At 46.0% G+C, this 16372-nt stretch overlaps 1 protein-coding gene across 1 annotated transcript in view; it reads right to left on the reverse strand.

Moving 5' to 3' along the window:
* The window catches only part of LOC311247027 (protein unc-13 homolog C-like), a gene marked incomplete at both ends in the record, with an annotated part of 325735 nt that overhangs the window by 23014 nt on the left and 286349 nt on the right, over positions 1 to 16372 (reverse strand). The window contains 1 exon segment of the mRNA XM_084337310.1: positions 547 to 639. Coding sequence (XP_084193436.1) covers positions 547 to 639 — 93 coding nt within the window.

The raw sequence follows: 16372 nt of genomic DNA on the forward strand, positions 1-16372 counted from the left end.
TAAATAGGACACTAATGTGAACACTGCCCGCGTCATGCACACTGCCGTGCGTGCCCATGCAAATGTCCCTGATATTATAACGATCATCAACTACTGCCTGTAGTTCAACTACTGATTGATGGCCAGCCTTTTCTATTTACAAAATCCCTGTATCCTTCAGACGGGGGTCTAATTGGGATATGAGTCCCGTCTATCACTTGTGGCACAAAGTGTGCTGTGGAGATCTCCTGCACCTCGTCCAGGTGGTGTGGAGATCTCCTGCACCTCGTCCACTCCAAGTAGATGCTGGTTTGATGATTTGCATCATCATCATTCGGAATGCATTTTCACCAGCATAATTTGCATGAATGTTTATTGCGAACTTGAAATAATTTGCTTGACAAATTCGATTGACAAAGGGATGGGAACTTAGCTAATGTCAACGTGCTGACAGTGGTACGTCTTTTGAACATAGCTGCAGGTCATGAATATTATGTAAATTAGTATGATGAATAAGTGGAGGGACTGCAGCATGGAGGAGGAGCAGGAGGAGGAGGAGGAGCTTACCCTTCACGCTGACTTTATGCTCTCCGGTCCCGGGGTGAGAGATGAGATCCACTTGCATTGACACCTCCCCCACCGATCCAGTGGACGACTTACCTGGAGAGAGAGAGAGAGAGAGAGAGAGAGAGAGAGAGAGAGAGAGAGAGAGAGAGAGAGAGAGAGAGAGAGAGAGAGAGAGAGGGGGGGGATAGAGAGAGAGACAGAGAGGGAGAGACACACACAGAGACAGATAGAGAGAAAGAGGTAGAGAGACAGAGAGAGAAAGAGAGAAAGAGAGAGAAAGAGAGAAAGAGACAGGTAGAGAGACAGAGAGGGAGAGATAGAAAGAGAGAAAGACAGAGATACAGAGAGGGAGAGAGAGACATACAGACAGAGAGAGGGAGAGAAAGAGAAGCCATGGTGAGACATTGATCCACAAAGGGAGAGAGAGAAGCCCTGCTAACTGAGCCAAACTGATGGCTGGGGGATCAGATCACATGCTCAATTTCACTCTGTGTGTGACCAGCAACACACAGCCATCTCTGGCTTCAGGCTGGACCAGAATGAAGAAAGTAAACAATCGCAAATGTTTACACACACACACACACACACACACACACACACACACACACACACACACACACACACACACACACACACACACACACACACACACACACACACACACACACACACACACACACACACACACACACACACACACACACACACACACACACACACACACACACACACACACACACACACACACACACACACAAAAAACAGCTGCGCTAAATAAGTCAAAACCATGAATTTTTTTAACCGTTCAATTCTGAGGTTACATTAGATATAACTCTTGAAGTGAATGTATGTATACATATGTATGTATGAGGTGAAGATAACAGAACATAGTCTATTAGAGAACGGTGAGTGAGAGTGAGCACATCAAGAGAAAGAGAGAGAGAGAGAGAGAGAGAGAGAGAGAGAGAGAGAGAGAGAGAGAGAGAGAGAGAGAGAGTGATGTCGAACAGATGCCGCTGTCCACAGATGACAAACAGCCATGTTTATCCAATAGCCAATCAATATGTACCAAACAAGCAGTGCCCATTATGGCTGGTAATGAAGAAACAAGCAGACTGATTTATGGTAATGATGCCCTGAGAGAAGGTAGGGGAGGGCAGCATCGCTGCAGCACAATTAAGCCCAGGGTCTGGGGAAATTAACCAGGCAACGCCACAGCATCACTGCTGTACACTGATAAAAACCACCACTGTCTAGACTGAAGTCAGGAACACTTCATATGTTTCTAGTCAAAGACTCTATTAACGAGTGCCTTTGTCAAAGTGGGGAGAAGGGTCCAAGTAGCACCCCACACTGGAATAGCTACTGCACTCTGAGCGCAGTGAGGGCTGAATGTGCGGAGGAGAGGGACGTATATAAAAGGGAGATAAAGGCAGAGGATAGATAAAACACAGGCTTAGGGAGGAAATAGATAAAAGAAAATTGCTAAAAGAAGAAAAGTGAGCGATAAGGGGAGGTGGGTTGCAGGCAGAGAGGTAGGCTGCAGGCAGGGAGGTGGGCTGCAGGCAGAGAGGTGGGCTGCAGGCAGAGAGGTGGGCTGCAGGCAGGGAGGTGGGCTGCAGGCAGAGAGGTGGGCTGCAGGCAGGGAGGTGGGCTGCAGGCAGAGAGGTGGGCTGCAGGCAGGGAGGTGGGCTGCAGGCAGGGAGGTGGGCTGCAGGCAGAGAGGTAGGCTGCAGGCAGGGAGGTGGGCTGCAGGCAGGGAGGTGGGCTGCAGGCAGAGAGGTGGGCTGCAGGCAGAGAGGTAGGCTGCAGGCAGGGAGGTGGGCTGCAGGCAGAGAGGTGGGCTGCAGGCAGAGAGGTGGGCTGCAGGCAGGGAGGTAGGCTGCAGGCAGGGAGGTGGGCTGCAGGCAGGGAGGTGGGCTGCAGGCAGGGAGGTGGGCTGCAGGCAGAGAGGTGGGCCACACTTTAATTCATTGCTCTCAACTCTCTTTCTCTCTGAGCTGAATACCTGCCTTGTTGTTCCGTCCTGCACTACGACCAACCAGTGAAAAATGATGTGCATTTAAACAGTTCCACAGCTCTGCAGTTTATCTCTCTGCCATTAGAGCACTGGGATTCATCTGTTGACCGCATTAATGTGACAAATCATTTTACCAAGCATAACAAAGATAACCAACATAAACAAACCTCTTACAGCCACAACAAAACAGCAAAGACAATTAAATACTCAAGTGTATCTGTATCTACTGTTAATCCTCGACTGAAAAACAGGTGAAGATGAGAACTTTCTTTCAGTTTGGATCATGAAATAATGGCCTTTTCACTCAGTGAACTAGCAAAACAATCCCATCCCCACTGCTTGCCATTTCATGAGACAATTGCACGCTTCTATGCACACACTTGCAAGAATAAACGGTAAATTGTCTAGTCTAAATGTGTCCTCTGTCAGAGAGTTCGGAGGGGGGTGGGTGATTAATGAGACAGCGTCCACAGCACCACATCAAGCAATCAGCAAGCCTCTGTCCCATCCCTGTACAATGTTCACTGCCCTAATGCACATCAACCATCCCACTACCCCCACTTAAGGACATTGCATTAGACCCCCACTGATAAGAGTAGCCGAAGATCTATGGTGTAGAGAGAGAGATAGAGAGAGAGAGAGAGAGATAGAGAGAGAGACAGAGAAAGAGAGGGGGAGAGAGAAAGTAAGAGAGTCATCTCTAAACCACTAAAACTGCTCAGATGGATGCTAAGACACTGAGGGCGGGATCCACAAAGGGTTTGCACGGCTTTTTTCAACGGAAAGCCGGTGCACATCGTTCTGAAACTCTGTTTGGTATCCACAGAGGACGCGCTATGGGTGAAATGAGGTGGCGCATGCGTTCCGTCAGCATTGCATCCGGTGCAATTGGCATGTATTTAAATGAGGTAATATGGGCGGAACATGTCCCTTTTCTATGCAAATGAGCCTCGTCGGAATCTGCTCGGTATCCACAATGGCCCGCACCAATTGCACAGAGCTTGCTACGTACCTACAGTCTTCACAGACATGGTGGTAAATAAGGGCAAATCCCTAAGTGCTATAAAGAGACATCATGCCACCGTCACTGCCAGCGTCACAGGTGATCATGGCAGCAGTAATTGTTGAAAGACGCAGGCATCGTAATGCCAGGCGTGACCGTGAAAGAATATTTCGAAGGAGAATATCACTCTGGAAGCAATCAAGGATGATATTGATGATATTACTCCTGTTTATGCAGAATCCATCCGTCTCTCTACCTCATCTGCTCGGCGTGATAGATGAATTTGGCAGCCTATCCGGCTTTAAGATCAACTGGCCAAAATCTGCCTTTCTTCCACTTAATGAGCCTGCGAAGGCTACCATCCTACCGGCAAACATACTTATGGTGGAGCACTTTAAATGTCTCGGGATTGAAATATTCCCCACTATTAGCCAGACGGTAAGGTATAATTACTCCAGCTTGGGTGACATGATTACGAATGACTTTAACAGATGGTCCAAATTAAAAAATTCATTACAGGCCCGTGCGTCAATAATTAAAATTAATATTTTACCCAGAATTAACTTTATCAGCTCCATGCTCCCGTTACCTCCTCCTGCTGGTTACTGGCAGAAATTGCACTCTGCCTCATATAAATTTGTTTGGAACAATAAACGCCCGCGCTTGAAGAGATCAACTGCCCAAAGGAATAAACTCGATGGGGGCTTAGCATTTCCAGGCTTTAAATATTATTTTCAAGCTTTCTCTCTGAGACCTTTGATCACTTGGTTTGACGCTCAAGCAGCTGTATCTTGGCGACCATTGGAGGAGAAGTTGGTGTCCCCATATAGACTTCAGGATATTGTGTATACCAACATATCAACTAAACAATGTAAATTACGATTTGGACCTCTTATCACACATGTGATCCAGACTTGGCGTGACACTCAGAAAGGGGGTAAAAAACGCCAACAATGGCACACGCATTCCCCTCTATTTAATAACAATCTTCTCCTTATTGGACAACAACCTATTAGATACCCTAGATGGGAAAAGAAAGGCATACACACATTGGGGGATATCTTCGATAACTCTGGTCTCCGCTCTTTTCAGGATATATCCAACGGATATGATCTCCCCGGAACCTCCTTTTTCTTTTATTTACAAATAAGAGCAGCTCTGAAGGCTCATGGAGTGCCATGGGACGCTCCACTAGTGCATCACCACTTTCACAAATTATTTTATGACAAAGAGACATCGAGAGGCTTCGTTTCTGACTTTTATCGCCATTTACTCATGTCCTCGTATAAAGACCTTCCCCTGGATACGATTTGGAGAAAGGATGTCCCGGAGTTGGATGTAGATTTTGATTGGGATGCAGTCTGGGAAAATGTTCAGTTATCCTCACACAACCCAGATCACCAACAGATTCACCTAAATTTTATTCACAGGACTTATTTAACCCCTAGACGATTGAATTCAATGGGTCTCAGACCTGACTCTTTATGTACCTTGTGTCCAAACGGCGCCACAGGTACATTTATGCATATGTACTGGGAATGCCCCCCTGTTGTGAGTTTTTGGGAAAATGTTACATATCAGCTCTCGGACATTTTCTCTTTAACCATACCTGTATCTCTTTCTGTATTGTTATTGAATGATCTCTCTCAATTACCGACCTCTATACAGGTGAAAAGACTCATTTTGGCCGGCCTCACAGCCGCAAAAAAATGTATTGCCTCACGTTGGTTTCACCCAGACAAACTCTGCCCGAAGGTATGGTTTCTCACCTACCTTGATGTGATCTATTTGGAGATATCCATGGCACGTGTTGTAGGGGTTAAGTAATCTAATATCGCAATTTGGTTGGCTGCAGTGGCAAAGTTAAAAGAACGCATATAAGTTTGGTTATTTGTTTTGTTTTGATTTGTTTTGATTTTAGTTTTTTTTACTGAATAATGTATTGTGAGTGTGACTCATGTTGAGGTCCTTGGGTGAGCGGGGGGGGGGGAGAGAACGAGCGAGTGTCCATGTAGGATGATCACTGTACAGTCTGTATCAGTTATTGTGTTGTCATGTGTTGTTAAGTTATTGTATTGGGAAGTCTTTTTATGTATTATTATTGTATTGTTTGTGATATATGTTTTGTTTCATGTTGAAAAAAAAATAAAAAGTTTTGATAAAAAAAAAGGATGATATTGAGCAGCCACCCAGAGATCCCATGCAATCGTATTTATTAATGTTGTCTTATTAAAATAATTCATTCCATAAGAACGTAGAATAAACATTTACAGATTTCTTTTTTAAATGGTCCATTTGCATGTTCTTGGTATCTGATTCTAGGGACATCTATGGATATCAGGGAATATATTCCCAGTGTCAGAAATACTGTGTATGTTACTAGGCTTGAGTAAATTGTAATTAACCAAATGAGAATATCAATTCAAATTTCTTTATTTATTTTTTATTTTACTGTGAATAACACCATGCTACAATGGACCAGACCTGAAAAAGCTAAGCAAATGAATAAAGGGAAGATGATTAAACAGAAAGTTTTGTAGATACAGTACTGAATTCTGCCACGAACCGTGAATGAAATGTACTGTACGTTTTCTTTTTTATAATGTACATTTCTCCACCATTTTTCATCAGATTGCAACGCCGTTTTTTGCTAGACGTTCACAGAAAGGTAGAGAAACTAACTGCGTTCTGTTTTATGGCAATAACATTCAGGTTTGTGGGAGATAATCCTGAAAAATTTGAGAAATAAAAAAGTAAATCCAGAAGTCAGATGATTGACAGGGGCTGGCATGAGCTAGGTAGTGTAGTCTTTCGAAATTCGAAAGCCCATCGAAAGCCCTGGGTCTCTTCCTTCAAAAGACTACACACACTTTTGGCTGCGCTACTTCCTTCCACATGCGTTGTCTATCAAACAAACAAATTAAAAAAAATGTAAGGAATTAGCTGGAACATGATGGCATCTCAAACTGCTGGGACCTTTGAACAGCAAGTTCAATTTAAAAAAGAATAAAGATGGGACAGTAAACAAGACTGGTGGTTATGCGATTAATTACATTAATTAATTACAAATCCTGTAATTAATTAATTTAATCGCCTGACACCACTATTTATAACGTGTCGTCGGGTCCATGAGGATTAGACAGGCCGAGATAGCCTTCGCAAAGTGGCATGATTTGCTCCAAGTCTGGCTGTGAACGCTATTATAAAGAATGTAAATTCAAATGCTTGGTTCTGAGTTGGTTTCCCACTTTAGTTTGAAAGTTGTGTCTGTTTGTTATTTTTATTTGTTTTCCCTATAAGCGACCTTGGGTTTTATGAAAGGTGCTATATAATAATAATAATAATAATAATAATAATAATAATAATAATAATAATAATAATAATAATAATAATAATAATAATAATAATAATAATAATAATGATTATTATTATTATTATTATTATTATTAAATATTAAATGAAAAATAACTCCTCTCCTTCACTCTTTTGGGTGCTAATCACAATAAAGAGGTGGTGTAATATAAAATGAAATATAGAATAGAATAGAATTATGAAATCAAATATAGGCCAGGGCGCGTGAATATTTTAGGCAACCAACTTGTGTTTAGCGTTTCTCTGATTGGCCAATACGCCCATGTGACCACGGCAGCGCGAGAGAGCTGCAGCGCGGAAATAGGCTGTCTATTGCCTCGCGCTGCAGCGCGGAAATAGGCTGTCTATTGCCATTCTCTAAGACAAACTCTAACCTTAACCAGCTCCTTAACAGCGCCTAAACTTAACCCTTCTAACCTTAAGAAACTCCGAAACAATGCCTAACCTTAACCAACTCCGAAACAATGCCTAAACTTAACCGGCGAAAGAATGCACGTTAAAAAATATTGCCATTCTCTAAGACAAACTAAGACAAAGGGAATCGAACTTGCAAGCAACGGGCCGTAAGATCCAGAGCAATGCAGTGCTGCCAATTGAGCTAGTTCTGGATAGTAAAAAAAGGGGGGATTACTGCTACATAATGCTGCCGCGACGGAGCTCCGCTGCTGCTGCTGCGTCGCCGCGGGAGCGTGGCTAGATGCAAGTTGGGCGTGGTTAGACACAAGTTGGTTGCCTTTAATATTTAGGCGGCCAGGGCCCTCATTTATCAATGGTGTGTACGCACAGATATGTGCGTAACCCGTGCGTATGATAATTTCTAAGCAAAGTGTGGGACTTATCAATTTGAACGTGTGCTTGATTTTGTGCGTATATCTACGCACAGCTCTGACCATGCGTACCTGGCGCCCAGCGGTAGAATATGAATACTGCAACGCGGAAATAAGCTTTCGTGCATTAGTTTGACTGACGTGTTCGGTATGACCCGTAATTCATTATAGTTAATTGTAAAATAGCGACAGTAGTGTAATTATAACGGGCTCACGCGCAAACAAGAGGTTGGCCTGCTTGTTTGGCACGGGGGGGGCAGACGCAGAACACCCACCTCCAAACGCGATTAAATATTGTTTAAAATAAAAAGCGAAATACTATTATTTTGTGTGTCATGTTTCCAAATAAGATTGGTCACAACTAAATCCTTTCTACTTCAATTTGTTGGTTAGAATAGATGACCTCCGTTGAAACTTCACTGAGACTAACACAGTCTATTTGTGAGCTCCCGCACAGACGTGATAATAATAATAATAATAATAATAATAATAATAATAGCTTCATTTTATATAGCGCCTTTCAAGAGACCCAAGGTCGCTTTACATAGGGGGGGGGGAAATAACAAAGTAACGAACATAGTGGACAGACACAACATATAAATATGATGGAATTCAAGTTTGCGTTTTTATTGATCACATAGGCAGGCTATATATGGCGTAGGCTACATGGCAGTGAGATTCATTGTTCTTGTATGCTCTCGTATTATTGTTATAGTATATGCTATTGTCAAGAAGGAAGTACATTCTATTCAATCGTGGCTTTAATTCGTATAGCCGAGAAGCAGTCTCCTATCAGCTTCATTAATCCTGACCCATCTCAGCCACAGCATAACTGAGACCGGCTATGGAAACAAATCATAAATAGAATAGAATAGAATAGAATAGAATAGAATAGAATAGAAATAATAAAATAGCCTATAACATTATAAAGGATAGACTATGGGCGGTCAGGTGGCGTAGCGGAGATTGCGTTTGTCACCAACGCCGGAGACGCTGGATTCGACTGCTGGATTCGCCTGTTCGAATCCAGCTCCCGGCGTTGTCACCAGCTTGGCTGGCCGTTCACACTAATACAATTGGCAGTATTAGAGGGTGGGAAAGCTGGAGGGGTGGGTCCGGGTCGTTGTAAACAGCGACTCCTACAGTTCGGTCGGGGCGCCTGCTCAGCGCGGATAGGATCTAAGGGGGGTAGTGTGATCCTTCCACACGTTACACCCTCTCAGTGAGAGTCCGCGCTGCCAGGTGAAAAGAAGCGGTTGATTGGCTGGATGTGTGTCGGAGGAAGCACGTGATAGCCTCCACTCTCCCAGACCGACTGTGGGGGGTAAGTGCGCAGCGACTAGGAAGGGGATTGGGAATTGGCATAACGACTAACATTGGGATGGGAGAAAATCAGAGGAAAAAGGAGGGGGAAAAATATCAATAAAAAAAATAAAGGATAGACTATAGCAGGGGTTCCCTTTCTTCCCCGAGCCCCACGATTCCTTGGAGACATATAGGAATATGATATAGGCTATACATGGGTCCGTCAGCGAGGAGATTTAGTCATTTGAGAATAGGCTATTATGGCCAAACGAGGGCCTATAGCCTATACATATTATTAAATGTTTTCATAAGCGTAAAGATACAAGGACAACAGTTATATTAAAGATCAAGTTAGTTTACTGTATGGCTTCATAGGGCTCCGTGTAACATGTCTGTGCCATGCTGCGTTATGCGCAAATTACTGTTGCATAATGTAGGCTATGCATATATAATTTATATAGGCTATACCTAATACCGACATCAAAATAGATTGTATGCCTCTACAAATCATATTAAACCATGCAGGTAGAACATTTAGATAAAATCCGTCGCGATTTGGAATCAAATTGACAGAGAACTTTAATCCCTGGGTATTAATCGAACGAAACGAAAAAAGGCAGTCATATTCCAGCATGGTTATTAATGACACCAACGGCAAACAGTGGTTCTGTATCACACTTAGCTCACGCTCAGCGTTTCATGCATATATCTCGCTTCAGCATATATACACTGAATAATTTCACAAATGTACCTTTAATGCCCGCATTCATCTGGCCACACCCCCATCCGCTTACCTATATAAGCAGGGATGGTGCCACACACTCATCTCCTTCTCAAATTTCATCACAAGCAACGTGTTGCTCATATGCCCACTTGACATGGAGAAAAATATTGGCTGGAAAAGCAATGTTTACGAGGAGAGGAAGAACAAGGAGATACGTTGACATCATATCTTTATTTTCTCTCTCACTATTTTCGAGAAAATACGGCGATGTTGTCTTCATCACTGGAGTGTCTGGAAGATGGTGATCATTCTAAAACCCTCCACCGGTTTTCGTATTGGGAGCACGCCGCTGCATGCTTCTCAACTGCAGTTCCTTGCTGTGTTGGTTGGGGTGAAACCTTTCAGGCCACAGCTGAACTGTGTGACGCGCCGCTGTTGTGAGGAGCGGTGGGTTTCAGGTTGGGTGAGTACTGTTGCTGGCAGGCTTCACTTGTCTGTTAGTGCTATGGGGGCTAATTGACAATGTTTATGAAAACCGGCCCCAGGCTAGGGTCCTTTGTTCAGCCGCCTAGGCGACAGAAGACCTTGGTCTGAAGACCATTGTAGTTTTAACTAGTGGGCCGCGACCATTATCACTGGTGATCCCTGTGTTTTCTGGACGAGTGGGTATCTCTCTGTCCCGTGTTAAGCCCCATCTTTCATATCCAAATGAGAGTATTCTTTCACGAGGAGATATGTGCATAAGATGTTCGATAGCGGAAGATCTATGTTCAAGTCAGCTACACAGGCCAGTTTGGTATTGTGCTGATTCCGTCGGGTGTTGGTAAAATCACTGTTGTAAAGCTGTGTTGACATCTTGTTTCTCTTCTCTCTTAAAAAGTGAGGAGGGTTTCAGAACGGCGGCCTGTCTGGGTGAGTGTTATATCATTGTGTACAAGTTCAGGTGATAGCTGCTTAGCTTACGGTTAGCCAGTCAGCTGTTAGCTGCGGCGTTAGCCTGCTGGGATCACTGCGTGGCCTACTGAGGTTGGGCCTACTGTTAGCCAGTCAGCTGTTAGCTGCGGCGCTAGCCTGTTGTGATCACTAGGAAACGTTAGCTTGCTGCTATCGGACAAGGCCAGCGCGAGGTAGCTCCGGCTACTCGCGCGCCGCCGTGAGCTCTCCTCTGGTCGCGTGCGCCGTTCGCTCGGTGTCTCGCGAGCAGGGGCAGTAGCGACCGACGGTTGGAGCGGCCGTTAGCTTAATGCTACTCTGTTGAACGTGCTTTGATTATAACATGTTTTACACTCTTGACTACGACGTCATCTTTGACAGGGGATGTTCGTCGATCCTGCCCGGAGCCAGGACGGCAAGGATTGCGTCAACAAAGGGACCGTTGCGACGGGTAGAGCGGCGACGCTGCCCAGATCGAACAACACAGGATGGCTGTGTTTCTACGGTGTCTTGAGACTGCACTTCGCTGATCTACGCTCCGGGTAGGACAAGGTTTGGCCAGACCTTATACGCGTCTTTCTGGCTTTACCTTCTATATGTTTTGTAAATAACGCTGTTTTCCATTACTGCCATACCAACCTGAACACGCCCGATCTCGTCCGATCTCGGAAGCTAAGCAGGTTCGGCCCTGGTTAGTACTTGGATGGGAGACCACCTGGGAATACCAGGTGCAGTAAGAAAACGTGTGTTGCTGCAATACATTTGGGATACGACGCAAGTTTTGTGTGAACTGTCTTGTCACTGGTAAATAGCTTCTCCGGGCAAATCGGGTTGTTGTTACAGATGTGAAAATGATCTGGTTGTTGTGTGAGAAACATCATGTGTGTTGTTATGTACCGTGTACTCACAACTAAGGGGTAACTAACCTATGAAGCTATGCTTAGTGACAAATGAGTAAAGAATTTTCTTTTCTCAGCCTGTGATGACAATGAACAGTGTGTTCACATATTAACAGGTTTTCCTGTTTTAACTGGCCGTATTAAGGGTAAAGCAGGAGGATTGTGTTTTCCCCCCGGTTCCCTGAGACTTTTTCTTTTTTAAACTTTGACCAGTCACCTGGTTCTTTTAGCGTTTATCGCTTTTTCTTCTCATTCATACTTGGTCAAGTTCGACCGACAGAAGCAGGCTGAAAGGGTTCAGATGGGGGGGTAGACACTCTGGGAAAGGCACGGCTGCCGTCCGGGATTCGAACGCGCTCAGCCCCAGATCCGCGCGAGCGCGGTTGTGCACGGCGCTGAAATAGCACTCGCGGTACGTGGTGAGCTACTGGAGCTCCCCACCCTGGGACTTTTTCATCCTCCTATCAGACATGTTGTTGCACTACATTGTGTCTTTTGTGTGGTAGGGATGCGATGTAACCCTTAGCTTGATTGCTGAGGTTGTGCTAAAACTGCTGGAGAAACTTTATTTTCCTAAAAGAAAAGATTGTTTGGTCGCTGTCGTGTGTGCTTAGCAAGGCCTGTGGCCGATACTAATCGAGAATTATGTATTCTCTCATTATGAAAAACGGCGTTCCTCTGTAGAGTGTTTTTGCCATTTTTTGTAGGTGATGATGGGTTGTGTGTGTCATGTGACCTACAACTGGGTTGGACTGGCCACAGAAGCACATGTGTATGTTGGACCGGGGCTCTTAGAGAGCCCTCTCTATTCTGTGTTTTTTCCTTAGTAAAAATCAGATAGCAGGTTAGCTCATGCGCTGTGTGAAGCTGTCAAACGCTTCATAGAGCTGACTATGACTGTGTCATATTCTCTTTTTGTCATTACATCGTATCATGGGTGTGGGGTCGTAAAGGGGTGAACTGGTAACCTTTCCTCTCCCCCTTGTTTCTGTCGGTCAGGGGTACACCCCCTGTCCTTCAAGGTTCCTGTCACGTTGCGGTTCGGCACGTTACGGGGTGGGGGGGGGGGGGGGGGGAGTTTCCTGGTCCCACGGCCTGGAATATTGGGCGTGTGCACCGCAGAAATTCCCCCGCCATAGAGTACGTCACCGTGCGCGTCTCTGTTGGTAGGACTTCCGTGTGCTGTTCAGGTCCATGTGATGGATCTGTTTCGGGGGGGTGGTCAGGGCTCCTCCTCACCAAGCGCCTATTCGGGCCTTCTGTGAGTTCGGACTCCTCCTTCCATGTGAGGGAGCCTCCATCAGAGTACAGAGCCTTCCTCCTCAGATTGTCAAAGTGAGTGGACCCTCTAGAAGGTGTCCTATTCTATTGTGTATTCGATTCAATTCGATTATTGAGTGTGTATGGGTTCAGTGCCTCTTCCCCGGAGAGCCCTAAAACCAATTTTTTACATGGCTCAAGGTGCAATATATTCTTTTCAATCTGTACAGCTCGCGTGGGAAGTCTCTCTGGGGATCCCCGTCTCCTTCCTATGGGAGGGTGGTGGGATGTGAAAATGTGAAAAATGTTTACCCCCGGCTGTGTAGACTGGGATACATACTGTTGGTGCTTCCTTCTTTTCTATTCAAAAAGTGTTGAAGTTAGGAAGTGTCACACCCCTCTTGTCGTTCCCCTGGGCGCCTTGGGGATTCAATGACCGGTCTAAATAGCCTGTGCATTGATGGGGGTGTGTCCCGACGCACGTATAGTGCTAGCTCGCTGTAAACAGGCGACTGACTGGCACGCCTTGGTTGCTTGAGGTTAAAACAGCGTTTTTATAAAGCAACTGAGATGGGGGTTTTTCCTCTTCCGACGACCACATCCCACGACCTGGGTTGGTTATCGACGGATTCTCGTTCATGTCTGGGGGATGATGACGGAATGGATCTGAACATATGTAGAGGGGTCTCACGCCCTTGGGGTGGGCCACCAGGCGCGGTTCGCCTGAACGTCTGGGTGGCGCCTTCTTTTCATGTTAAGATCAACACGCATATCTGCCCTTTCTCCTGGAGTAGGCATGTCGGCGTGGTTAGGGCACGGGACTGGTTCTGGTCACGCTGGTCCGGATCAGTTGAACCCGTTGTCCGCCGGGGATGCAGATCTGCTGTTCTGGTACCCTGAGGGACTTGGGCTTTTTTCAGGGGGAAAAATGCCAGGTCGGTCCGGGTGTCACAGGGTTAAGCGCTATGGAGACCCTGGTTGGGTACGTTTTTACTCAGCACTGTCGTAATGGCTTACGGCCATGCCAACCTGTACACGCTCGATCTCGTCGGATCTCGGCCGCTACACAGGTTGGTCCTGGTTAGTACTTGGTTGGGAGACCGCCTGGGAATACCAAGTACGGTGTGCTTAGGGGCTGGTTCTCCATTCTTTTTCGCTCCTCTCTCACGCATGGCGAAGAGGGGCCTGTTGGGGTGGTCTTTGACCTCCTCTGGTGACCCTGTGCTTCCCGTATCGCCAGGCCCGGTCCGAAGTAATGTTTAGTCGACCCGTAGGCCTGGGTTAACCCTTTTTTGAAAACTGAAACACTTGTACTGCGGTATAGCCGGTGTATACCCGCAGGTGTGTTTTGGAGTTTTTTCTTGAGGGGTTATAGGAACAACCACCGCATTGGGTAACGCCAAGGTGGTTGATTCCCTGGTGTGTTGGAGCAGTGTCAACTCCCGGGTTCACCGTTTGAGGGTGCCCCTGCACGTTCATGACGTCTGCCAATCGTGTCAGCCTTCTCTGCCTCAACCCCTCTGGGTGGGTTTTTTTTAAATGGAGGCTTGGTCATGCAACACCGCCAGCTTACGCTCCTTCCGCCGGGGCGGCTGTGTTCAGCTGTCCCCTCTGGCGCCTGTCTCGTCCGCAGTCTCCAGGCTAGGGTTAATAGCCTGTTGCCTGGTTTTTCCCCGGTGCGCTGCCTGCTTCCGTTGGTTAACCTTTTTTGTGTGCTTACGGCCATGCTGACTGCCTGTTGCAGGGTCAGTGTGCCAGGCGGTGTACTTGGCGGGACGGGGCCCGCTCGGCTGAGGGGCCTTTGTCCGGATACGCTGGCGATGTGGGGGGCGGGGCACTACGTGCCCACCTGGTGGGGTCTTGATGCTGGCATCATGGACTTCTCCGGGCCCCCGTTCCAGGGGGTCCAGTCCCTTGGTGGGTCTGGGTCTTCCTTCGCGCTCCGCTGCTACGGCCTTGCCACGGGGTTGGGTTTGCCCTTGACCCCGTGATTCTGGGGGCAGTAACGAGGTTGTTTCCCTCCGCTCGTTCCCGGGTGGCATGCGGGTTGTGCGTGTGTGTAGTCGTGGGGTCAAGCCACGGTCTGCTCACCCTGTGCGTTGAGTTGCTTGAGTGCCTCTTCGCACGGTCGGGTCCGTCGCCCTCCCGGTAAACCTCTAATAGGGGGGGTGCCCTCCATTAGGGGGGGTCGGGGGGGCTCGGCCCTCCCTGGTCTGATGGTTGTGGGGGGCCTCAGCAGGGTACATTTGTCAAGCTTCTAGCTCCCGCTCAGCTCCTATTATGCATGAAACGCTGAGCGTGAGCTAAGTGTGATACAGAACGTTAGGTTATGACTATAACCAAGTTCTGTTAACACTTAGTGAACGCTCAGCGTCTAGACGCTGCTGCAGGCCCTTGATTTTTCATTGTGATGAAATTTGTTGGGAAGGAGATGAGTGTGTTGCACCATCCCTGCTTATATAGGTAAGCGGATGGGGGTGTGGCCAGATGAATGCGGGCATTAAAGGTACATTTGTGAAATTATTCAGTGTATATATGCTGAAGCGAGATATATGCATGAAATGCTGAGCGTTCACTAAGTGTTAACAGAACTTGGTTATAGTCATAACCTAACGTTAACGGTCTTTATTAGTGTTTGCGCTGCCCAGGCAGCAATGGTCTTTAGGAAGTTAATAGATATCATATCCGACATCACCGTGTACACGTCTGTCAGCCTGTCGCGTATTTCTCCCATAACACGCGTTCGCTCGGCTTAGTCCACTTTTCCACATTTCATGGGGGTGTTTCATTACCGTATATGGTTAATTACAGGCGGTTCTATATGCAAATACTTAAAATCGTGCACGAGCGCGGAGCGTAGAACAAATGGTATTTATCAACACGGAGTGTGCGTAGGACCTGTGTACGCACGTTTGATAAATCCCGATTTTTCTGTGCGTACACACATTTTAAATTCCGAGCGTAGGAACTGAAATAGAACACTTTCTACGCATTGTTGATAAATGAGGGCCCAGGGCTTTACAACTTAATAAAGAGATTGAATACAATTAAATGGGATATAAACGAAATTAAATATAGCACAATATAATATAGTACAATTAAGTGACAAATGTCTTTGGAATAGGACATTACAAACATGCAATGAGGAAAGATAGTGACAAAAACACAGGACGCAATGTGTCATGAAAATACGAATTAAGCAAGCTCTATACATTACAAAGTAAATGAAATTAACGGAATACTAATGGTGAATAGTATTCCGTTCATTTCGTATTGTATTTTGTTTACTTCGTAATGTATAGAGCTTGCTTAACACTATCAGTGCCGACCTTGTTTACCTTTTTCCCCCGTTGAATGCCATCATCCACTTCAATGTTAGCGTTAAAAACGCCTAATCTATGTTTTAAATTATGGCTATGTGTCTAATCTGCCCGTCGCTTATCAATGACTTGTTTGCAGTCAACATTGTCGAAACGGATTGTT

Source organism: Notolepis coatsorum, assembly GCF_963971535.1.
Source record: "Notolepis coatsorum genome assembly, chromosome: 20".
Classification (NCBI taxonomy): Eukaryota; Metazoa; Chordata; class Actinopteri; order Aulopiformes; family Paralepididae; genus Notolepis; species Notolepis coatsorum.